Raw genomic sequence first — 27,484 nt, 5'->3', positions numbered from 1 at the left:
CACTGATTTTTCTCATACCCTATGCCGTTCAGATCACCACCCTTTCACAGGTAAGAAACAATCTTAATTACAGGTAGAAACAACAGTTGTAACTTTTTTAATGTTCAATGTTTGATAATGAAAATCATTGATTATTGACCTTTCTTATGAACTTTAATAGTTATTAATAAGCAACAAAATAAGCTAACCAAAGTAGTAATACGATACACTTAAGTAAGTGAAATTATTGTTGATTCGAATAATTTAAATATCTTCTTGTAAATTGATGAAAAATCACACAATTTTGTACTCTAAATATTTCTTTAAATTGAATTGAAGATGTATGAAAAAAATAGACTTTAAAATTAAATTAAAAACCAATAATTATATTAAATATTTCTTATAGAAATCAGACTAAATCTTTGAATATTTCTTTTGCAATGAATGTGAACTTATATCAAAACTATCTCTGTACATTTTCAATGTGAAATGAAAGAAATCTTAGGTGTGACATCATTCTTTGTTTTCTTTTTTATTCTTATGAAACGTGTAGTTATGTCTCTCCTCGTATAAGCACTTCCTTTGCTTTATTGCTGAATATTCAGAAGCGTGCGTTCAGAAACACCATCGACACTTTGACATATATAATATGGGATACTGTTATGCATTTGCAGTTGCGCATATTTTCTGAAATCCGAGTCTACGTCGCAAATTCATACAGAATAATATTTGCATATTTCCAAGATTTTCATTTACAAATATTATTTTTATAACAATTATAAAATAAATTACAAAATATATATAGTTTTAATGATTTCTTTTAGTTTTTAAGTCAAAATTTTCTTATATTTTCATATAAAATTGTTGATTTTTTACATAAAATAATAAACAATAAAATATGTATTTATTCACAGCTATTTCATTGATGAATTTTAATCAATATTTTTTCTTATGGGAATCTTTTGAAAATAATAAAATTTGTTATTGAGTATTGTCGTGAATGGGTAATTTATCATCATGAATATTATGACTCAATCCACTAGTTTCATACGTATTTAATTACTTGTAAATTTCTTTAATGAATCTTCAACAAATCTCTTTATTACTTGATTAATGTACTATTAAATCTATTGGTGAAAAGTCTATTAAAAAATAATTTTACTAGTCACATTTTATCATTTTAAATTTATCATTGATTCTGGTTAAAAAAAAATCATTTTTATTTTTTCAATTCTTAATATTGTAGTCATTTCTGTAATAATCTTGTACTTTCTTAAATTCACTTAACAAATTTAATTGTGTCATTTGAGAGGTGTCAAAGAACTAGGACTTTTGTTGAATTTCTTTGATAAGTTTCGTAATTTTCTTTTATAAATTGAATATTTTGAGAAATGTCAAAATTTTCGTTGTTAATTTTGTAATTTTTTAATCACGTCCACATTATACGGTACACGCAAAAGCAAACAGTAGTTCCATTTCGAAATCCCCCAACAAAAAAAAACTCGTCAAATTACGTATGCACGTGTAAATTATTTTTTTTATGTAACACGGCAAAAAAAAAATCAAATTAATTGAAAATAATTAATACTTAATGAGTTGATTATATGGTAGCAAGCAATAAAGCAAGAATAAACAAGAGATTTGTCTTCTGCGCGCATAAATATTTTTTATATATATATGACATATGTATGTTTCTTATATAGTTGGTAGCCTTCTCGATCTGTCATTTACATATAAATGAGCCGCGTCGATTTGCATAATTTATTTGTCTCCGCGTCGTCGTTGTTTTGTTCTCGTTGTCATGGCAACGATTCCACAATTACTCAAGTTATTCATTCGGTAAGCGTGGCGGGGGTGGACGTCTCGAGGTACGGGGAACTCTGAACGCGCCGCTGACGTGCCGCGAATTGCGTAACGAAAGAAAAAAAAACAATGGGAAAAAAACTGAGGAGGCGGCCGTTCCGCGAATCTCCCGCCAATTTTGAATTTTCCCGCAGTCTAGGCTGTAGACACCAGACAAATTTAAAAACAAAAAAAAAGGAAAGGAAAATTAATGTCTTTTCTTTAGTTAAATTGGTTTGAAACTACCTGAATTCTGTAGCTTACATATTCAGATAATTAATCGTTGTCTTCAAGTTCCATTAATTTTCGATTACGTGTTTATTTTTTTTAAAATTTATTTAACTTCTTTAAATGTTTATAAAAATGTTTAGAAATTGCCTAATGACATGTAAATTGATGGTAGAAATCTATTTTTTTACGATGAACCAAATATGGTTTTGAATTTTAATGGGAAATCTGGTGTTTCGGTGAGAAAATTATACATTTCTTAGTTACGGTTTCTACTCGTCCGCTCTTAATCTACTTATTTATTTTTTTGGATAGAATTTGAAAGTCTTTTACATTTTTTATTGAACTTTAAAATCGAATATTCAACAGCTTTAATTTTATGTACTTTTTTATTACGCTTCTGTTCACGCTAAATGGACATTAAGCAAATTAGTTGTGTAATAGATGGGATAACTCGAATAGCATCGTTACAGATACGGATCTATGTGTTAATTCTAATCGAATCTAAGTGTTAATCCTAATCTAAGCCATATATCTTTACATATATTTGCACTTCAAAAGTTTTATAGTTTTATACATTATTTAACAAGAAAAAGTATATTCAAGTTTAAAATTTTCCTCTACAAATCATCAATTTCTTCGGATATAGCACAATTATCAATGATTACTCAAATTAAAGACAAATATTTGGGCTTTCCAATGCCTTAACTCTTACAGATTTAGTGTATATCGATTTACGGTCAAACTTGACAAAACTCTTTTTTTTTTTAATCGACACAAATCGTCAATTTTCTCTCTAACTATACTTGACACAATTAAGTATGACCACGCAAATTAAAGCTAAATGTTTCGGCTTTCGAACTAGGCTATTGTAATCTTTGTAACGTTTGCTGATTATCTGTAATTAAAGGTTAAAATTGATAAAACTTTTTTTTAAATCGAGTCAAATTGTCAATTTTCTCATTAACTATACTTGACACAATTAAGTATGACCAAGCAAATTAAAGCTAAATGTTTCGGCTTTAGAACTTGGCTATTGCAATCTTTGTAATATTTGCTGATTATCTGTAATTAAAGGTTAAAGTTGAAAAAACTTTTTTTTTTTAAATCGAGTCAAATTGTCAATTTTCTCATTAACTATACTTGACACAATTAAGTATGACCACGCAAATTAAAGCTAAATGTTTCGACTTTCGAACTTGCTATATGAAATATATGATTATATGTAATTAAAGGTTAAAGTTGAAAAAACTTCTTTTTTTAAATCGAGTCAAATTGTCAATTTTCTCATTAACTATATTTGACATAATTAAGTATGACCACGCAAATTAGAGCTAAATTTTTCGGCTTTCGAACTTGGCTATTGCAATCTTTGTAACGTTTGCGTATTATGTGTAATTAAAGGTTAAAGTTGAAAAAACTTCTTTTTTTTAAATCGAGTCAAATTGTCAATTTTCTCACTAACTATACTTGAAACAATTAACTATGACCACGCAAATTAAATCTAAATGTTTCGAATTTGGAACTTTGTAACTTTTGCTGGTTTTCTGTAATTTAAGGTTAACTTTGAAAACACTTAAACTTACTGGATCTTTAACAAAAAAAACTATATCTATAATTACACTTGACATAATTATGAATGAGCACATAAATTAAAGCTAAATGTTTGCGCTTTCCAATTAAATAAAATTGTTTTTTCGAAGCTTTGGTAAATCAAATTGTTAACATTTGTTTTATGACAGTTTTTATAAAAAAATAACAGTTCTTTTATGACAAGTTTTATAAAAAGTGTAAATTCGTAATAATTTGAATTAACTAACAACTTTTTATTTCTTCTGTGAAAATGTTTAATTTCGTTTTAACTAAATATGAAAACAAAATTGACATAACCTCAATATAAGAAAATTGGAGGCAAATCAAAATAGTAACACTTCTTTTATGACAAATTGTAGAAAAAATATTAATTCAATTTAAATTAAATTTTCTCACTAACTATACTTGATACAATTAAGTATGACCACGCAAATTAAAGCTAAATGTTTCGGCTTTTCAACTTGCTATTTGCAATATTTGTAACTATTGCCGATTTTCTGTAATTTAAGGTTAAAGTCGAAAAAAAAAACTTGATTTATTTATCAATTATTTACATTCTATTTAATTGAATCAATGTTAACGCCTCGGTTGATTCCGTAACTAAATGGAAAGATCAATGTTTTGACATTTATCAATAGAGCAGATGATCAATTGCCGCTATAAAAATCCGAATCCGATTCTCTCGAAATTATCGTGATCTTCACTTTCGGACATCAAACGCAGCGTGAGACTTTCTCTTTCTATATTATGAATGCATGATTAGCGACCGAATTGCTACTAATGCTGTCTCATCGTCAATCGTTTACGATTACTAGTTTTTTGATATATATTAATTGAGATATAACTAAATGAAATTTGTCAAAAGAAACAGAAATATTTAAAGTTCAATTTCTGCTTCATTTTTCTTTCAATTAAAATAAAAAAAAATGCTTACACTTTCACTACTTCTTAAATTATTAATTTTGTATTAAATGAAATAACATAAAGAAGAGTCAACTTATTTTTTTCGAAGAAAATATGAAAGATTAAGCTTTGACCCAATTAAAATGTGTAAATAATGAAATATAAAAAAAAAATAAGAAACAGTTGAAACTTTCGTTTTGCACGGTGTATTATGGGAGTAATAATGGTAAAGTTAATTGTTTCGTTTTACGACTGTTTTACTGCCGTAATACGGATACTTCGTGCGGAATGTACAATAATAAAAGAAGCGTTACAACAGAAACTGTAACAGTCCATTCTTTTCCCTCTGATTATATTTTTTAATCACGTCAACTGTTCGAATATTCTATACTAAAATCGAATGTAAACTTTACGTAATTGAAGAAAATAAACTTTCATAACCTCAATGTAAGGCAAATTCAATTGATAACACTTTTTTTCTGACCTTTTCCATATAAAAATGTAAATTCTGAGTATATTAAATTAACTATTAATAAATTATTTATTTTACTTAAATGTGTAAGTTCGCTCTATATAAGCAAGAAAACAAAACTGACGTAACCTCAATATTTGAAAAATGGCGGTAAATTGAAATAGTAACACTTCTTTTATGACATTTTGTGTAAATTCGTAATAATTTAATTAAAAAAATTAATAAATTCAATTTGTTTTTTTCTATATAAATTTGAATACGAGACACGTTTTAATTGCATATACACACGTTTCCACAAATGTCGTTGTTAGCGGTAAAAGTATGCTAGTTTCGCACATTTCTATTTATGAAAATTTCAATGTATATGAATTACTCTTACCGTTTCCGTTTCTCTGTAAACGCATTCCTATGCAATATAAAATGTATCGATTCCAAGATTTTTAGCTTCCAGACAACAAAGACTGCAGTTTTTTAAATAAATTTATTTGAAGAAAAAACGATTTTTAATGAAGATTTTAGACAAATATGTATTTCTTATGTATAAGTTAATTTCTTTGGTAATTTAAAGATTGAATCAGTTAAAGAAATAGGTGAAATTCGTTCGTTTTACCGTGTGAATTTCGAATCTGATTTCTAAATTTAAATCAAGCGAGCAAAGGAAACAAAAACAAAAATTGTCTCATTTGTAATGCTGGTATTTGCTGGTGTTTTGTTAAGTTCATCGTTTGTATATGCCAAATCCGTGATCACCATTTTCACGCTCGAGGATCTGCTGAGGACACGATGATACCATTCATCCGTTGGACCTGGATTTACATCTCAATTGCGCAACAATCAAGATCCGCGGCCCACGAAATCGCGCGCCGCCAAGAAACTGATGGCCTCTTCTCTCCGTGTGTCCGTAACTGTTCGGCACTATCATCAAACAGTAAAAAAAAAAATGAATCTCTCTAGTCCGTACAATCCAATTAGCCATTTGAGATACCTGACGTAATCCGCGAGACTTCCATCTAAATCCTCTTTCTTCCTTTCATCGTTTCTTCTTCAGGTAAATCGATACGTTGGGCAGATTAAAAACGCGGATAGAGTTTACGTCCAAGCGTAATCGTAATTCCCGATAGTATTTATTTCGTTTGACGCCTCCGGCCGCAAGAACATTTATATAGTTGTACACATATTATGTATTATATTTTATATACAATAAACGCGTACGAAGCATTCCGAGGCTGCGGGCTTGAATAACGTAAAAGGTGAACAGGACGATGCTTTTCCCGCTAAATGCGATGTTATGATTGTAAAACAGTAAAGTTAGTGAATTAATAGAAGATCGGTAGTTGCTTTATTACCTGTACAGTTATATGTTATTAAGATTCTGGAATACATCGAAAGATGGCGTCTTTTTGACATAAGTCAAATGAGATTTTGTAGGTTAGAATATCATTAAAAGTATTTATTTGTAAGGCGATACTTTGCATTGAATAAATTGGATCAAAATGAATATCAATTATTTAAAATCAAAAACTGTGAAAAATTGAATAATTACAAATCCAATTAAAAAAAATATTTATTCAATTCTTCTTGTTGCCAAGTTTATTGGATGAAAATGTCCATGAATTATTGAAATCAATGCAAAATATAATAACGTCAATGTCAATTTTGACACATATATCCAAATGTCAAATGTCAATTTTGACACATATATCAAAAATTGAAAAGAAGTTAGTAACTTGGACCATAATAATAAGACCAAAATGTAATGCAAGCAGGAGGACCGATAATTACCCCAGAGGTGACAGAAATAAGGTCGTAATCATAATTTGAAAATGTTGTCAATGTCAATTTTGACACATGTAAAAGTGTAACAATGTCAAACAATTGATGTAACTGTCAAAAATTGAAAAGAAGATTGACAGAAATAAGGCTGTAATCATAATTTGAAAATAATGTCATCGTTAATTTTGACACATTTCATTTTTTTTTATATTTAAGAAATTAAAGATTTTAAACCTTTCCTTTGGAAACAAGAGAGTTTTTGGAATAAATCAAACGATGGCGTACTATTGAAATATTATTTGACATATGTCAACAGTACGTCATCTAATGATTTATACAATTTTCTTGATTCGAATCCAAAGGTATCTAACTCATTCCTGTATATAACCATATAAACTCTACATTTTACTACAATGTAGAAATGAAATTTTCAGGAGAATATTTGAATTAACAAAATTAAATTCTTCATTGAATTGTTGTATTCAAATGCTCATAATTCAATAATTATTGATCAATTTTATTAAACTATCAAGTAACAGCGTCAATAATAACATCAGCGTCAATTTTGACACATGTCATTTTTTTCATTTAAGAAATTAAAGATTTTAAATCTTTCCCTTGGAAACAAGAGAGTTTTTGGAACAAATCAAAAGGTGGCGTACTGTAGACATATTATTTGACATATGTCAACAGTACGTCATCTATTGATTTATACAAATTTTTAGATTCGAATCCAATGGTATCTAACTCATTCCTCTACATAACCATATAAACTCTACATTTTACTACAATGTAGAAATTAAATTTTCATGAGAATATTTGAATTAATTAAATGAAATTATTGATTGAATTGTAGTATTCAAATCCTCATAATTCAATAATTATTAATCAATTTTATTAAACTTTCAAGTAACAGCGTCAATAATAATGTCAGCATCAATTTTGACACATGTCATTTTTTTTTATTTAAAAAATTAAAGATTTTAAATCTTTCCCTTGGAAACAAGAGAGTTTTTGGAACAAATCAAAAGATGGCGTACTGTTGAAATATTATTTGACATATGTCAACTGTACGTCATTGATTTATACAATTTTTTTATTCGAATCCAAATCTAACTCATTCCTGTACATAACCACATAGACTCTACATTTTTCTAAAATGTAGAAATTAAATTTTTAGGAGAATATTTGAATTAACGAAATTAAATTCTTGATTGAATTGTAGTATTCAAATGCTCATAATTCAATAATTATTGATCAATTTTATTAAACTTTCAAGTAACTATTGACCATGGGATTCTTCAGTTAAGTCTTTACTAGAATACCATTCTATTCGTATCGATAAAGATGTGAGAAACGGAACCTAAGCTGATCATAACAAACAACTCTTAACATTGTTATATTGTTACGGTTATTATGCGTCCTGTATCACCGCTTTTATAAGCCATTACACCTACTTGCCTCGTGCGACTATAATTTTGCTTTTGCTGCTAAAGGAATGGAAAGGAATGAGGATGACGAAGAAGTGCGTTACTTCACGTTGATTCTTCGGATGAGGAATATAGGCAGACCAGAAATAATTTCATATTACATCGTGTTTTTTTTTTGTCTAAATTATTATGGAAATGCGCACGTTACACGCGGCTCGAATTATGTTAATTATTGGCATTTTCGTTTCGTTTCATCCATTTCCATTGTCGGGCGTAAATAGCATTTAGCAAACATTCGCCGTTCACTCTAATCACGTTTTCTAAACATTGCGAAATCCAATTACGAACGCAAATTGCGCGCACCGATCGCCCATGACGATTATTTCATTAACCTTCTTTATCTTTCAATTTCTTTATGATAGTTTCATCAAGAATTCAACTATTCTTATCAAGGCGAACACCATGAAAAGTCTTCTGAAAAATTGCTGAATTATTTCAATATTTATGCATGAAAACTATTAATACTATTAATTTAAATTAAATGCATAAAATTGTTTCACATCAGTGCGGAAAATACATTCTAAAAAAATTAGTAAACACAATTTTTTTGTATACATAATTAATTTGATAATATTAATTAAATTACGGTTTCAAACAGTGCGGATTACTTAGACTAAGCGAGTTACATCTTTTTGATGATGGTTTTAATGAGATTTTTCAACATTAGTTGTATGTATGTCAATTTTTTCGAAGCGATCATCGGATTTGTATGCCGAGTTGACGGTGCACCTCTTCTTTGTCATTCAAAGACTGAATCAGAATTAAAATATCTGTTGGATGGAACGACCGTGATATATACATGACACTTTAACTTCTACTTCCTCCACGCATTCTGCTTACTCGAACAACCATTCTTCTACGAAGAAAAACTAAAAATACTTGTAAAACGCAAATAGTTTAGATTTCTTTGTAAAACATTAACATTAGTAAAACGCTTCTTGCTTCATACCAAAATTTAAATAATTTCTACATATTTCAAGAAAATTATAATTTTATTTATACCTATTTAATTTACATTAATTAATTTAGTTTTGTTAAATTCAGCTTTTTGCAGATAGAAAAATTTCACTTAGAATCTTCTTTGTTTTATACGAGCTACGGTTTCTGTACTTTGGTACGTTGTTCAAGGAAAAAATGAAACTTTACCTTGGCGGAGACAGATTTATGGTAGTTTTCGGGTAGGTGAGATGATGGTAGGTCAAGGACATGTCATAGTTTATAGCACTCACTTATCTCTCTTTCTCTCTCCGTCTCGCTCTCACTTATGCACTCACACATTACGTGCATGTATTCTTTGTCTTTTTCTATTTGAGAGCCGAGGACAATGCAAGGGAAAAACGATTTCCACATTGCACGACGACACGTACAATTTGAGATTGTATCGCTGGATGCTGGAATTATACGAATTAATTGGCCAGCGAACTCTCTATATCTCTTTAGTTCAGCGTTAAAAAGAAGAAGAAAAAAAGGAAGCAAATAAGAAAAAACAAAAAAGGAGGAGTAATAAAGTAGTGAAAACGTATATATCTCGAACGTGGAGACAGCAGTTAGTGTTGGGAGCTCAGGAAGATGCAAATTTCAGTTTTAATGTCGAGCATAATGCACTGGGAATGCATGCAATGACGGAAATCCGATTACGATGTTTATGCTGTTCAAAGTGCAAACGCAAATTCATCTTCATTTGAAACTTAGTTGCAGTAAGATTAGATTACAATCAAATGTAATTATTTATACTTGTCCACATAAATTATACTTTCAAATCTACAAATTTATAAACATCTAGCTTATAGTTAATTAACTTATAATATTTTTCTAAAATTAGTACATTATTATGGCGATCAAATATACTTTTTATTATAAATTAAAAAAAAAAAGAAAATTATATCTATTAATTAATCTCATTAAAACTAAGATGATAAAGTATAAAATAAGATAAAATTGATAATTGTGCCAATTGTAGTTTTCTTGTAAAACGTTGTCAAATTTCACTTATATTTTTTAAATTTTATTTGAAAAGTAGTCTCTTTGTATTTTAATATATTACTCAAAAAGTAACAAAATCTTTGTAAATATTAAATATTCTTATTAAAACTAAGATTATAGAGAATAAAATAAGATGAAATTCATAGTTGTGCCAATTGAAGTTCTCTTGTAAAACGTTGTCAAACTTCAATTATATTTTTTAAATTTTATCTGAAAATTAGTTTGTTTGTATTTTAATCTATTACTCAAAAACTAACAAAATCTTTATAAATATTCAATGTTCTTATTAAAACTAAGATTATGAAGCATAAAATAAGACTAAATTAATAATTGTGCCTTCTATAGTTTTCTAATTAATCCCTGTCAAACACCCAAAAATTAATGTCTTCGTGTTTAAAACTATTAATGGAAAAGAATCAAGAGATTTGTAAAAATTGATCATTCCTGTTAAAACTAAGATTACCAAGAATAAAATAACATAAAAATGATAATCGTGCCAATTGTAGTTTTCTTGTAAAACTTTGTCAAACTTTACTTATATTTTTAAATTTTTATCTGAAAATTAGTCTCTTTGTATTTTAGTCTATTACTCAAAAACTAACAAAATCTTTGTAAATATTAAATATTCTTATTAAAACTAAGATTATAAAGCATAAAATAAGACTAAACTAATAATTGTGCCTTCTATAGTTTTCTAATTAATCACTGTCAAACACCCAAAAATTAATGTCTTTGTGTTTAAAACTATTACTGAAAAAGAATCAAGAGATTTATAAAAATTGATCATTCCTGTTCAAACTAAGATTATAAAGAATAAATGGAGATAAAATTGATAATTGTGCCAATTGTAGTTTTCTTGTAAAACGTTGTCAAACTTCAATTATATTTTTTAAATTTTATTTGAAAAGTAGTCTCTTCGTATTTTAATCTATTACTCAAAAAGTAACAAAATCTTTATAAAAATTGAATATTCTTATTAAAACTAAGATTATCGATAATAAAATAAGATAAAATTGATAATCGTACCAATTGTAGTTTTCTTATTAAACGTTGTCAAACATTACTAATTTTTTTAAAATTTTATCTGTAAAATAGTCTCTTCATATTTTAATCTATTACTCAAGAAGTAGCAAAATCTTTGTAAATATTAAATATTCTTATCAAAACTAAGATTATAGAAAATAAAATAAGATAAATTGTAGTTTTCTTGTAAAACGTTGTCAAACTTCAATTATATTTTTTAAATTTTATTTGAAAAGTAGTCTCTTCGTATTTTAATATATTACTCTAAAAGTAACAAAATCTGTTTAAATATTGAATATTCTTATTAAAACTAAGATTATAGAGAATAAAATAAGATAAAATTGATAATCGTGCCAATTGTAGTTTTCTTATAAAACGTTGTCAAACATTACTTATTTTTTTAAATTTTATCTGCAAAGTAGTCTCTTCATATTTTAATCTATTACACAAAAAGTAGCAAAATCTTTGAAAATATTAAATATTCTTATTAAAACTAAGATTATAGAGAATAAAATAAGATAAAATTGATAATTGTGCCAATAATAGTTTTCTTGTAAAACGTTGTCAAACTTTACTTATATTTTTAAAATTTTATCTGAAAATTAGTCTCTTCATATTTTAATCATTACTCAAAAACTAACAAAATCTTTATAAATATTGAATGTTCTTATTAAAACTAAGATTATGAAGCATAAAATAAGACTAAATTGACAATTGTCCCACATATTGTTTGAAAATGGGAGAACATTGAAGAACGCGTCGTAAATAGATTTTTTTAAACCTTTCTAAATATAACAAAAATAACGAGGATTTTTGAATATTTTGGGATCAATCTGCAGTTGTAAATTTCAAATATATAGTGAAAACTGAGATTATTTTTGTAAACGTTTTCATTAACTGAAAAAAATAAATAAATAAACAAATAAAGGAGAATCATGGAATACTTCTGTGATAAATCACGTTTATTATGTACAATATTCAAATTGAATTCGAATCGGAAGGTGAGAAAACTTCGTAGCTTCAGGCGTTAACCTTTTTGATTGCGCAAAAATAATAAAAAAAACCATTGTGTGGAGGAAGACTTGAAACAATATACACACGATTTCATATAAAGCCGTTCATCATCACCATCAATATTATTACTATGTTTTCGAGATTTGAAAACAAAAAAGAAGGAAAAGTTTTATGTAACACACCTGTATACAAGAGACGCGCGCTGTTTCTATACGTACTAGAGAGTCTCAATAAAACTCAGTTTTATTGTTCGAGTGATTCGATTGGCCCGAGGAGATTTTCGCCACAGATGGAACTTTTTATTAGGTATTTTATAACATTTTTTCTCTTCTCTCTCTTGGGATTTTTTTCTTAGAACCGACCTCACCAATAACAAGTTCATTATTATCCACTTAATCCCACGGAGACGTGTGGGTCGGGATTAATCGATTCGTATTTAAGTTTTATATACATATTTAGTTATATACGCATACATTTTTTTTAAAATTATGTGTACTTTAGTTATCGATACTTCTCTTCATCTTCGGTAAGTAAAAGTGAAAACATTACACGTTAATGATTAACGTGTTTCCTTGATTTCGAACCGCATCCACTTTGCATATTTAATGGCTTTCGATAAATAACAATAAATAAGTCTGTATTCTGTAACACATTCTTTTCGCATTGCATTCATACAACAATAACAACAAACAAAAAAATAGGAATTGCATCGATTCGCATTCCTCACTCGAAAACAATCCAAACTTGTATTGTATTCCTATAATTTACAATCGATGATGATTCAAACCCAACATTTCTGATATTGAATTATTTTCTCTGTTACAGCATTAAGTTTCTAAGCAGATTATTCATGACTCGAAGTGAGTCAATTCAATAAAATTTTAAAGGAATTTTCAACATGTTTCCTTTTCTTCTTAATTTTATAGCTATTAGATTATAATATTTAAGCAGAATTTTTACTAATATAATTGTTTACAGCTTTACAGCTCATCATAATTTGGAATGAGTAAATTTAAGATGGATTTTTGAATTAGTCACAATTATTCAAAATTAAAAAAAAAATATATTATTGTTTTTCGAGTAATAGTATCAAATTCGAAGACACTAATTTTCAGGTACATGCAACAAATATAACTAAAGTTTGAAATAAAATAATTAGAAAACTATAAGAGACACAATTATCAATTTAGTCTTATTTTATTCTCTATAATCTCATTTTTGATGTGAATATTCAATATTTACTAATTTATTGTTGTTTTTTAAGTAACAGATTAAAATTCCAAGATACTACTTCTCATGGTATAGTAAAAAAATAAGTAAAGTTTGACTTTATTCTAAAGTCTTATTTTATTCTCCACAATCTATTTTTTTATGTGAATATTCAATATTTACTAATTTAATGTTGTTTTCGAGTAATTGATTAAAATACGAAGACACTACTTTTCAGGAACGTACAACAAATATAAATAAAGTTCAACAATGATTAATTAGAAAACTATAAAAGACACAATTATCAAATTAGTCATATTTTATTCTCTATAATCTCGTTTTTAATGTGAATATTGAATATTTACTAATTTATTGTTGCTTTTCGAGTAATAGATTAAAATTTGAAGACACTACTTTTCAGGTATATTAAAAAAAATATATAAATAAAGTTTGATATCAAATAATTAGAAAACTATATGAGACACAATTACGAATTTAGTCTTATTTCATTTTCTATAATCTATTTTTTAATGTGAATATTTAATATTTACTAATTTATTCTTTCTTTTGGAGTAATAGATTATAATTCGAAGACACTACTTTTCAGGTATATTAAAAAATATGTAAATAAAGTTTGATATCAAATAATTAGAAAACTATTTGAGACACAATTACCAATTTAGTCTTAATTTATTCTATATAATCTTAGTTTCAATAAAAATATTCAATATATGCAAAGATTTTATCAATTTTCGAGTAATAGTCATTACTTTTTAGGTATGTACAAATAAATTAAGTAAAGTTTGACAACGTTTTACAAGAAAACTACAAACAGCACAATTATCAATTTCGACTTATTTTATTCTCCACAATCTTATTTTTATTGAAAATATTTAATATTCGAGAATTTTTTATAACTTTTCGAGTAATGGATGAAAATACGAAGAGACTACTTTCCAGGTACATACAACAAATATAACTAAAGTTTGATAGCGATTAATTAGAAAAATATAAGAGATGCTATTATCAATTTAGTCTTATTGTTTTCTCTATAATCTTAGTTTTAATTAGAATAATCAATATATGCAAAGATTTTATCAATTTTCGAGTAATAGTCATTACTTTTTAGGCATGTACAAAAAAAAAATAAGTAAAGTTTGACAACGTTTTACAACGTTTTACAAGAAATTTACAAACGGCACAATTATCAATTTAGACTTATTTTATTCTCCACAATCTTATTTTTATTGAAAATATTTAATATTTGAAAGTTGCTGTTACGTTTCGAGTAATAGATGAAAATACGAAGAGACTACTTATCAGGTATATACAAAAACGAGTAGAGTATTTGCATATTCAATGTTTTCTTACCTTCAAATCGGAATTATACTTGGAAAATACCACAACAATAAATATATTTTATCCAAATGTTATTCCACGAATCTCTTTCGTTTTTCTTCCAATATTAAGAGCGTTTCAAAATGTATTCTGAACGTGTAAATTTGCCGAAGAACAGTTATGGTAGTCGGCTAGGTTGGCGCCAAACCTCGCAGACCGAAATCGACGCTGATCGATTTCGGTCCTCGCCGTATAATTAACCTGTTCGATGCTCCAGTTATTTCTTTCTCTCTTCTTTCCTTTTCAACTTTTTTTTCGTTAATTTTTTTCTTTTATAATTTTTTTTGGGATAGGTTAGGTCTGGATAATTACGTTCGTTATAGGCGTATCCGCAAACGAAAGATAGACCGTTGCGTTACGTTACGTTACATTTCTTTCATCGTCCAGAAGGATGTCAAGAGAACAAGATCAAGTTCGAATCATCATAAATAGATGCGTGCATTCGTTCATCACAAAACCGGGAATTCCATTTAATTAACCGCGTTTCCCTTCTTTTATTTCGCACTATATTTTCTTTCCTTCTTGCTTCTATCGAGCGAAAATCATTCATTAACCGTTCGCATTCATACATAAATAATCGACAAAAAAATCCAAATAAGATCGTTTTACTTCACCTCGAATAGTTCTGTAATTCATTAAACTTATCTCACAATTACTTTAATGAGATGCATTAACTACAATTATAAAGCTAATAAAGCAATCTTTCACCTGCACAAAAAAAAGCCTCATCGTTAAATGCGAGTGTTTTTTTACTGTGGAATTTTAAATTTAATTAATAATTGTTTCGTTTTTTTTTTCCACAACGTGTCTTCATAAAAATCTTGAAAAATATTAAGAGCACAATAAACTTCGTGTAGTCAAATGAAAACTAAGATTATAAAGAATGAAATGAGCCTAGAATCATAATTGTGACAATTGTGTATATTTCAGGAAATTTATATAAAATCACAAGTAAATTACAAAATTACAACTTCTTATTTTAATGAATTTCTCGAGAACTACGAAGAGTATAATAAATATTATATATTCAAATTATAATTAAGACTATAAAGAATAAAATGTGTAAAAATCATAATAGTGTTTTTAATAGTTTTGTAGTTATTTTCAGTTTAATTTTAATCTTGATTTAATTTCCTGAAAATTAAAATATTTAACATTTACTATTTTTCTTGAAAACTATCAACAAAATTGATGATAAATTGTTAAATGAGAACTTTTTTACTTTGAAAAATTTTGTTTAATTAATTTTTATTTTTTCAAATTTTGCTTTCAAAAACTTGTCTTTCTACTTTAGTAAAATTCTTGAAAACTATAAAGAGCACAATAATAATCGTATAGTCAAATGAAAACTAAGATTATAAAGAATAAATTGAGTTTAGAATCATAATTGTGAGTATTATGTATTTTTAAGGAAATTCATATAAAAATCACAATTATGTTTTGAAAAATTGCGTCTTCATATTTTAATAAACTACAGAGAGTACAAGAAATATTATATATTTAAATCATAATTAAAACTATCGAGATTAAATTGAATAAAAAATCATAACTGTAAAAACATAGATTTTCTAGTAATTTTCTATCAAAATTTACTTGATTTCTAATGAAAATCATTGTTTTCTCAAAACGTAACAAAAATAATATATAATCAAAATTAAAGCTAAGCTAATGAAAATAAAGAATAAAGTGTAAAAATAGACTCATAACACTTTCGCTTTGTGTTTTTTTTTAATTTGTTTTTTCTTCGAACGTAAAAAGTCTTCACTTAACTAAAAGTGTTTGCTTTTAAAGAATCGTAAAATGTTATTAGGTCAAATTTGTAAGCGTTTAACTAAAAAACGATATACCACAACACTCGCTCTAAAAGAAAGCTGAAATTTGTGCTCTTCCCAATAGATATTGTATTAAACATTTGCACATTCAATTAAGTGGAATTTCTAATTAATTTTCGATTACCCGGGTACAAATTTCTATTTGTCGATAATTCACAATAAGAAAATGAAATGTAATGAAATTGTAATGATTATAATGAAAAATAAAAGAGTTTTTGTTGTCTCTTAAAATTTTACTTAATTTTAGCTAAATTTATAGTAATGTTAATTGTGAATTATTTTCAAAGTTACAATTAGCATTGTTATGAACATTTATTTATAATATTATAAATTTCTCACAAACTATTAAGATTATAACAATTATTTCAAATTTTTGTTAAAACTAAGATTACAAGTGAATAAAATAAGTCTAAACTCATACGTAAATGATACATAACAATTTTATTAAAATTGTGTTTTCTAATTTAAATTTATTTCTTGAAAATTGCCAACATCACTGTATGTATTGAATATTCATGTTAAAATTAAAATTATACAGAACGGATCGAGTGGAGAATGATAATTATGTTGTTGTAAGGTGTAGCAGTAAATTACTATCAAATTTATGATTATGTTTTTTTAATGTGTTATTACAAAATATAATTTATTTCTTCGAACAAAAAAAAAACTAATGGGAGTACAATAAATTATAAATGTTTGCATTGAAGCTAAAATTATAAGGTAGTGAAGTGATGTAGAAGTGTGGATATTTGTGTGGCTAAAGTTAGTTTAGTAATTCGGTTGGGAATTTATAATTGGAATTTATTTTAATTTCTTCATTTTTCTGAAAAATATGGGATTATAATTAGTTTTGAATATTCATATTAAAATTAGTATAAGAAATATAGTTTTTTTTTATTAAAAAACGCTTTCTAATTTTCGTTTTTTTTTATAATATTTTAGTTTATTTCTCGAAAACTAATTCGATTACAACAAATATTGAATATTGATATTAAAACTAAGAATATAAGGAATAAAAGTAGTAACTAATGATATTTGGGTATTTTAAGATGGTTTTAGAAATTGGTTTACAAATGTCTACTTGTTTTTTTTTAATAGTCTTCATATTTTTTCATATTTCTCAAAAACTAATTGAATTACAACAAATATTGAATATTCATATTAAAACCAAGATTATAACGAATAAAATGAGTAAATTATTATATTTGGATCGTTTGAGATAGTTTTAGAAAATATTTTATAAATGTGTGCTTATTATTTTTTAAATAGTCTTCATATTTTTTTAAATTTCTCAAAAACTAATTGGAGTACAAGAAATATTGAATATTCGTATTAAAACTAAGATTCTAAGGAATAAAATTATTATATAATTAGATTTTGGTCATTGAAAGTGATTTTAGAAAATCGTTTGCAAATGTGTCATTGCTTTTTTTTTCAATAAAGTCTTCATATTTTAGTATATTTCTTGAAAACTAATTGGATTACAACAAATATTAAATATTCATATTAAAACAAAGATTATAAAGAATAAAATGAGTAACTAATGATATTTGGATCGTTTGAGATAATTTTAGAAAATATTTTACAAATGTGTCCTTCTTTTTTTGAAATAGTCTTCATATTTTTTTAAATTTCTCAAATAATAATTGGAGTACAGCAAATATTGAATATTCATATTAAAACTAAGATTATAAGGAATAAAAGAGTAACTAATGATATTTGGGTCGTTTAAGATGGATTTAGAAAATCCTTTACAAATGTGTACTTGTTATTTTTTAAAAAGAGTCTTCATGTTGCTTTAAATTTCTCAAAAACTAATTGGAGTATAATAAATATTGAATATTCGTTTTAAAACTACGATTACAAGGAATAAAAGGAGTAACTAATGATATTTCGGTCGTTTAAGATGGTTTTAGAAAATGGTTTACAAATGTGTACTTGCTTTTTTTTTTCTAATAGAGTCTTCATATTTTTTCATATTTCTCAAAAACTAATTGGAGTACAACAAATATTGAATATTCATATTAAAATTAAGATTATAGGGAATAAAAGTAGTAACTAATGATATTTGGGTTGTTTAAGATGGTTTTAAAAAATCGTTTACAAATTTGTACTTGTTTTTTTTTTTAATAGTTTTCATATTTTTTAAATTTCAAAAACTAATTGAAGTACAATAAATATTGAATATTCCTATTAAGACTAAGATTATAGCAAATAAAATAAGTACATTTTATAATTAGGTCTTTGGGTCTTTAGAATTTTTTTTACAAATATATCACTATATTTTTTTCCTGTAGTATCTCTATATTTTAGTTTATTTCTCAAGAACTAATATGAGTACAATAAATTTAAAACATATATATTAAAATTAATATTATAGGTAATAAAATAAGTCCATAAAGATATTTGTGCTGTTTAAGATCTTCTAGTTAAGAACTGTCAAAGTAAAAATTGTGTTCTGATACTTCAGATTGTGACTAAATGTAAAATAATGTTTTCCTTGTATTAATCTAATGCGCATTTTGATGGTACTACATTTGTGAATAATAGCGGAGGTGTGTCTGGAGATGGAATCGGATAAAATTCATCCGAATCGGAGCGACGAAGTTCGAATCCCAATTAAAAGATGTTGTTGAATTCTGATGAGTCTCATTCCTTATTTTTGTTTCGTTTCTTTTTGGCATGGGAAATTATAACGCGACGTAAACTTTTGTTTTCGTGTCTAGCTGAGACGGCTTTAAAAGTAAGCAAATGAAACATGAATTAAATATTACGAAAAGATATTGTCTAGAGAAGCGCAGAGAGAAGAAGAGGTAAAGGTGAGGTGAGGTGGAGATGGTGGAGGTACCGTCTATCTACGTGTATCCGGTGCGAGTTACGTGATTAACCTGGCTACTCGTTTCTCATCAATACGAAATTCCCATATGCATGCACACATTACGTTCGTGATACAAAAAACATAGTATAATTCTTGAATTACGTTGATTCACGAAACGCTCTTCGGATCAAAGTATTAATTTGTTCCAAATTTCTAAATAAAAATCAAAGAATTTCATGATTTGCTAAATGATTATTAAACTTACAATATAAAAACACACTTAACAAATATAAATAAGCAATTTCATTACTATTTTACCTACATTTATAACATATTTTTACAATTATCAAAAAATCTAATGAGTATATTCTAATTGAAGATTGCCTTTTATAATTTTTTACAGCTTATTACAGGAGAACGGTAAACACTACAAAATTGAAAATACGCTTATTGGAAAGGCCATAGTTTTATGTTTAATTACCATATTTGTTAATTCAATTATCATGAGTTGTTATGGAGTAATTAAATAAAATGTGAAGGCTTTAAAAAAAATAATCGAACAATCGCAATTACATGGTTAAAATTAGAAAATCGAACTCACCTGAGATATTTATAGTTTTTCTGTAATTAATAGACATTTTTAACATTTATATATAGTTCTTAATAGATAAAATATATTTAATTACAAAAAAAATAATAAGTATGTTCTAATTGGAGATTACCTAAAATCTCTGCTTTTTATATATTTTACAGCTTATTACAGGAAAACGGTAAAAGTTACAAACCTGAAAATATGTTTATTGGAAAGGTCATAGTTTTATCTTTAATTTCCATATTTGACGATTCAATTAGCATGAGTTGTTATGGAGTAATTAAATAAAATGTGAAGGCTTAAAAAAAATAATCGAAAATGGCAATTACAAAAAATATTGTTAAACTTAGAAAATCTAAGTAACCTGAGATATTTATAGTTTTTATATAATCAATATACATTTTTAATATTTATATATATTTCTTAATAGATAAAATATATTTAATTACAAAAAATTACTAAGTATTTTCTAATTGGAAATTACCCAAAAACACTGTTTTTTATACATTTTTACACCTTATTGCAGGGGAATGGTAATCACTACAAACGTGAAAATACACTTATTAGAAAGGCCATAGTTTTATCTTCAATCTCCATATTTGTTAATTCAATTAGCATGAGTTGTTATAGAGTAATTAAATGAAATGTGAAGTCTTGAAAAAAATAATCGAAAAATGGCATTTAGAAAAAAATATTGTTAAATTTAGAAAATCGAAGTCACCTGAGATATTTATAGTTTTTCTATAATTAATAGACATTTTTAACATTTATATATATTTCTTAATAGATAAAATATATTTAATTACAAAAAAATTAATAAGTATGTTCTAATTGGAAATTACCCAAAAACACTGTTTTTTTTTTATACAATTTTACACCTTATTACAGGAGAATGGTAATCACTATAAACCTGAAAATATGCTTGTTGGAAAGACCATAGTTTTATCTTTAATTTCCATATTTGATGATTCAATTAGCATGAGTTGTTATGGAGTAATTAAATAAAATGTGAAGGCTGGAAAAAAATAATCGAAAAATGGCAATTACAAAAAAAAATTGTTAAACTTAGAAAATCGAAGTCACCTGAGATATTTATAGTTTTTCTATAATTAATAGATATTTTTAACATTTATGTATATTTCTTAATAAATAAAATATATTTAATTACAAAATAAAATAATAAGTTTGTTCTAATTGGTGATTACCTAAAAGCACTGCTTTTTTCTGCTTATTACAGGAGAACGGTAAAAGCTACAAACCTGAAAATATGCGTATTAGAAAGGCCAAAGTTTTATCTTTAATTTGCATGTTTGATGATTCAATTAGCATGAGCTGTTATGGAGTAATTAAATAAAATGTGAAGTCTTGAAAACAATAATCGAAAAATGGCAATTACAAAAAAATATTGTTAAACTTAGAAAATCGAAGTAACCTGAAATATTTATATTTTTTATATAATTAATAGTATTTATGAACATTTCTTAATAGATAAAATATATTTAATTACAAAAAAAATAATAAGTCTGTTCTAATTGTAAATTACCTAAAAACATTGCTTTTTTATAAATTCTTACATCTTATTACAGGAGAACGGTAAAAGCTCCAAACCTGAAAATACGCATATTAGAAAGGCCAAAGTTTTATCTTTAATTTGCATGTTTGATGATTCAATTAGCATGAGTTGTTATGGAGTAATTACATAAAATGTGAAGACTTAAAAAATAATCGTCATTACAAAAAAATGTTTAAAACTAAGAGAATCGAAGTCATCTGAGATATTTATTGTATTTAGTAATGTATACATTTATAAATAGACGAAATATATGTACATAAATAATATAAATACTTCAAATAACGATTTAGTAAGAATGTAAATGATATAGAAAAAGAAAAATATCTTGTTTCAATTTTCATAAATATTAAATATTTGTACCACTTTGGTTGTTTATGCGTTATTTATTTAAATTCAAAATACGATCGGTGAAGCAAAGAGTAGAGAAGAGACACAAACTATAGTAATTATGCTGTAGCAATGTAAACGGAAAAGTCTATATGAATCTTGTTGTTGTTTTTTCTTTCAGAACATGATGTGGATTGATGAGACTAATCGAGAAAACGAAAGTGGATCGGATAGCGACACCAGCGGTGAAGAATTGCCCATATGGGTGAGGGGAGAGCAACGATGGGTGTCCGGAGTTGTCGAGGAGACCACATGCCAGGACATCATCGGTGTTTTACTTCACGATGAAGAGAATAGGGTTAGTAATATAAACATTTTTTATTGTTAGAATCTTCGTGTTTCTATGATTCATATTGTTCGGTTTTCTAGGGGAAGCAGGTCGGAACGGTGGAGGATTATCATATTACCGAGAGATGGAGGGGCGTTGAACAGCTTCTGGATCCGTACGCTAACATCTTGCATATTTGGAACGCATGGGGAACGGCACAACCTGAGGTACAATTTTTTTGTCTAATTTATACTTACAATATTAAAAAAAATCAATAGCATCAATGCGCAATGTTTACGAAGTGAAATTTATAGGGAAAGTAATACCTCACATAGTGCGGCTTCAAATAATGCGGTTTTTCTATAGTACGGTAGAGTAAAATACAAATAAATTCTTCAAAATAATCTTGTCAAACTAAGTAAATCGAAGTCACCTGAGATAATTACAGTATTTAGTAATATATAAATTTGTTAATTATCATCATAAATATCAAAGAAGTATGTTTTAATTAAAAGTTACCTGAACTTTTGACAGTTTATTACAGAATAACTATGAATATCATTAATTTGGAAATGGGCTAATTGGAAAGTACATAGTTTTATCTTTAATTTCCATGTTTGTTAATTCAATTATTTGGTTTTGTTAGCGAGTAATTAAATAATAAGTTAAGGTATATAAAAATTATTGAAAAATCACTATTACAAAAAACTTGTTAAAGTAAGAGAATCGAAATCACCTGAGATATTTATAATAGTTAAAGTATTTTTTTGCAATTATATATTCATTTTAATATATGAAATATGTTTAATTACAAAAAAATCTCATAAATATGTGCTAATTAGAAAATGCTTGAAAACACTACAATTCCCATATTTTGACAGCCTATTACAGTTTTACTATAAATATCACAAGTCTAAAAGTAGGCTCATTGGAAAGAGTATAATTTTATATTTAATGTCCGTATTTGCCAATTCAATTACTAGGTTTTCTTAGCGAGTAATTCAATAATAAGTGAAGATATAAAAAAATAATTGAATAATCGCCTTTACAATAAAACTTGTTAAACTAAGAGAATTGAAGTCACCTGAGACATTTGTAGTACTTAAAGCATTTTTTTGAATTTAGTTATTTATTTTAATACACAAAAATTGTTTAATTATAAAAAATCTCATAAATATGTTCTAATTAAAAATTACCTGAAAACACTACAATACCCATATATTGACAGCCTATTACAGATTAACTATAAATATCACAAATCTGAATGTAGGCTTATTGGAAAGCGCATAGTATTATCTTTAATGTCCATATTTGCCAATTCAATTAGTAGACTTTGCTAGCGAGTAATTCAATAATAAGTGAGGGTATAAAAAAAATAATTGAAAAATCACAATTACAAAAAAAACTTGTTAAACTAAGACAATCGAAGTCACCTGAGATATTTTTAGTATTTAAAGTATCTGTTTGAATTTGTATATTCATTTTAATACAGGAAATATGTTTAATTAAAAAAAATCTCATAAATATGTTCTAATTAGAAATTACCTGAAAACACTACAATTCCCATATTTTGACAGCCTATTACAAATTAACGATGAATATCACAAATCTGAAAGTAGGCTCATTAGAAAGAGCATAGTTTTATCTTTAATGGCCATATTTGCTAATTCAATTAGTATGCTTTGTTATGTAGTAATTAAATAAAATGCGAGGATATAAAAAACTAATTGAAAAATCGCCTTACAAAAAAACTTGTTAAATTAAAAGAATCGAAGTCACCTGAGATATTTATAGTACTTAAAGTATTTTTTTAGGATTTACTTATTTATTTTATTAGACAAAATAGGTTTAATTATAAAAATTCTCATAAATATGTTCTAATTAGAAATTAGCTGAAAACATTCATATTCCCAAATTTTGACAGCCTATTATGCAATAACTATAAATATTACAAATCTAAGATTAGGCTCATTGGAAAGGACATAGTTTTGTCTTTAATTTCCATGTTTTTTAATACAAATAGTAGGCGTTGTTATCAAGTAATTAAATAAAATGTGAAGGTATAAAAAATAATTGAAAAATCGCCATTACAAAAAAATTTGTTAATTTAAGAGAATCGAAGTCACCTGAGATATTTTTAGTATTTAAAGTATCTTTTTGAATTTGTATATTCATTTTAATACAGGAAATATGTTTAATTATAAAAAAAAAATCTCATAAATATGTTCTAATTAGAAATTACCTGAAAACACTAAAATTCCCATATTTTGACAGCCTATTACAGATTAACTATGAATATCACAATTCTGAAAGTAGGCTCATTGGAAAGAGCATAATTTTATCATTAATGTCCATATTTGCCAATTCAATTAGTAAGTTTTCTTAGCGAGTAATTCAATAATAAGTGAAGGTATAAAAAAATAATTGAAAAATCACCATTACAAAAAAATTTGTTAAACTAGGAACATCGAAGTCACCTGAGACATTTATAGTACTTGAAGCATTTTTTAGGATTTATATATTTATTTTAATACATGAAATATGTTTAATTCAAAAAAATCTCATAAATATGTTCTAATTAGAAATTACCTGAAAACACTACAAATCCCATATTTTGACAGCCTATTACAGTTTAACTATGAATATCACAATATCACTGAAAGTAGGCTCATTGGAAAGAGCATAGTTTTACCTTTAATCTCCATATTTGCCAATTCAATTAGCAGGCTTTGTTAGCGAGTAATTCAATAATAAGTGAGGGTATAAAAAAATAATTGAAAAATCGCCTTTACAAAAAAACTTGTAAAATTAAGAGAATTGAAGTCACCTGAGATATTTATAGTATTTAAAGTATTTTTTAGGATTTATATATTTATTTTAATGGGTTTAATTATAAAAATTCTCATAAATATGTTCTAATTAGAAATTAGCTGAAAACATTGATATTCCCAAATTTTGACAGCCTATTATGGAATAACTATAAATATCACAAATCTAAGATTAAGCTCATTGAAAAGGACATAATTTTGTCTTTAATTTCCATGTTTGTTAATTCAATTAGTTGGCGTTGTTATCATGTAATTAAATAAAATGTGAAGGTATAAAAAAAAATTGAAAAATCGCCATTACAAAAAAAAAACTTGTTAAACTAAGAGAATCAAAGTCACCTGAGTTATAGTATTTATAGTATTTATTTAATATTTTTACTAGAGAAAATATAAAAATTACATAAAATTACTCTCAATTATTAAAAATGATTAAATTACGTTAAAAAGTACATATCTTTATACAGTCGAGTCTTTTTTTGTGCTTTTTATTATACGGTTTTAAAATCCTCGATTAGTCCGATCTCAAAGAGTGTTTTTTTTTATTGTTAATTTGTTCTCAAATATTTCACAACTTCTTCTTAGAGCATTCATCATAATTACAATTTGCATATTTGAGAAGGTTGGCTTTAATTCATCATTATTATTTATAACCTTTATTAAAATATTTTCTTAATTCTTCTACGTTCGATCATTTCTAATTTGTGTTAAATTTTTTTATAATTAGTCTTGACATTACTATTTACGCAGATTCGAGGAGATTTCTTTTAATTCATCATTTGTAATTATGAAATAATTGTTGTTGAAAGAATTGTGAAAATGATATTGAAATTAAACTTTTTGGAAAGAAATCTTTGAAAATGTTCATTGAAATGCAGTTTTTCAAGAAATAAAAATGCTTATTTACTTAGATATTTTTTAATGGAAAACATGAACAAGTTTTGCAGAAGAAACAATCAAGAAATTGTAAATTAAACAGAATAATTTTATGATCTCTTTTCTTGAGGTTGTAACGATTGCGAAATGATTTTGATATTAAAAGTTATTTGTCGCTAAAATTGTGTAATGTTAACGACCTTCGTAATTAAGGCAAGTTGATGATTATGATGATTTTTCTTAATGATGTGATGTTTTTCAGGTGAAGATCTCGCTGAGGCGAATCAAGAACGAAGGCGGCAGCAATCTGAGTAGGAAGTCGAGGTACAGGTCGAACGCGAGTCTACTGTCGGAGAGGAGCGCCTTCAAGACGATCCATCCGAAGCGACTGGCCGCGTTGCAGAACGAGAAGCAACCGTCCAGCACGGAGGAGCTGCTGAAGTTGGTTCTAGCTCAAGGTAAAGTCATCAGGAAACAATTAAAGAAATTAAGGTACACGACGACAAAGCTTTTGTGCAGAGAGGAGAACCGTACTAATCGATTGATTGTATTGATTTGCAGGCACAGCGAACATCAGATCGGTTTCCTGGAAGATAAAACGCACAAGGCTCGCATCCAGAAGCACGGACGGAATTACCTTTTGGAAACGTACTTGAAGGGATTGTCTGAAGCTGTCGAACCTGAATTGGATAATATCACGTTGGCGGATAAGAACAGCGACAGCGGAGTGCTCACTGAAGGTGACAGCGAGCAGTCTAATAACAACAATAAATTGGACACTGAGGTAAGTTGGATTAGTGATAAATTAATCGAATTGTTAATTAATTTTTTTGTACAGAATTCGTTTGATCGTTTCTCGTCGCCTTCTTCGCACGAGTTCAGCAAAGATCTCCGAGATGACGACACCAGTTCTACGATCAGCGAGGCCACAGCTAAGGAGCAAATCGATCTTTACGAGAGAATCGCCAAGCTGAATAAGCGTCTCCTGAAGGAGGAGGAAGCCCTGGCGCGACTGTACGCCAGCATGAAGAAGTACAACAAAACCAAATCCGCGTCCGAAGACGTGAACAAATCCCTGACGCATCTGCGAACGAGGATGGCGAAGAGCTCGTGCGAGATGCAGCACAACGAAGTGGTCCTTGAAGAAACAAAAGACGCTATTGAGAGTCGTCGTTCGTACCTGGACACCCTCCACAGGGACCTCGTCAATGAGGATCAAGAGTTCGACATGCTTCAAACTCTCCTCTACTCGATCAATTTGAAAGCGGAACCGAAGAACCCCGTCCCCCATAATTCTAATTATACCAAAGAATTATTAGATACCTTAGTTTAACTACTACCTTATGGTTATTACTTACATATTATTTCCATTTTTATACCAAATATTTTTGTACCTAAAATTTTTT

At 26.9% G+C, this 27,484-nt stretch overlaps 1 protein-coding gene across 1 annotated transcript; it reads left to right on the top strand.

The window, feature by feature from the left end:
- LOC108556336 (ras association domain-containing protein 9-like) lies at positions 1 to 27,484 on the top strand. The gene is made up of 6 exons (XM_017912406.1): positions 1 to 50; positions 22,231 to 22,407; positions 22,479 to 22,604; positions 26,341 to 26,570; positions 26,640 to 26,862; positions 26,917 to 27,484. Exons 2-6 carry the CDS (start codon positions 22,234 to 22,236, stop codon positions 27,409 to 27,411), a joined length of 1,248 nt encoding a protein of 415 aa, XP_017767895.1. The 5' UTR covers positions 1 to 50; positions 22,231 to 22,233; the 3' UTR covers positions 27,412 to 27,484.

This window comes from Nicrophorus vespilloides, unplaced genomic scaffold, assembly GCF_001412225.1.
Source record: "Nicrophorus vespilloides isolate i.1.1-1 unplaced genomic scaffold, Nicve_v1.0, whole genome shotgun sequence".
Lineage (NCBI taxonomy): Eukaryota > Metazoa > Arthropoda > Insecta > Coleoptera > Silphidae > Nicrophorus > Nicrophorus vespilloides.
The sequence above is the reverse complement of the archived record's forward strand: the minus strand, read 5'-3'. Positions and strand labels throughout refer to the sequence as shown.

What these genes read in the sequence shown, in the direction of transcription:
- LOC108556336 (XM_017912406.1), top strand. Translation starts at nt 22,234, where the DNA reads ATGATGTGGATTGATGAGACTAATCGAGAAAACGAAAGTGGATCGGAT. An exon ending in AAACAATTAAAGAAATTAAG is followed by an intron (nt 26,571 to 26,639) that starts GTACACGACGAC and finishes ATTGATTTGCAG; the next exon opens with GCACAGCGAACATCAGATCG. An exon ending in ACAATAAATTGGACACTGAG is followed by an intron (nt 26,863 to 26,916) that starts GTAAGTTGGATT and finishes TTTTTTGTACAG; the next exon opens with AATTCGTTTGATCGTTTCTC.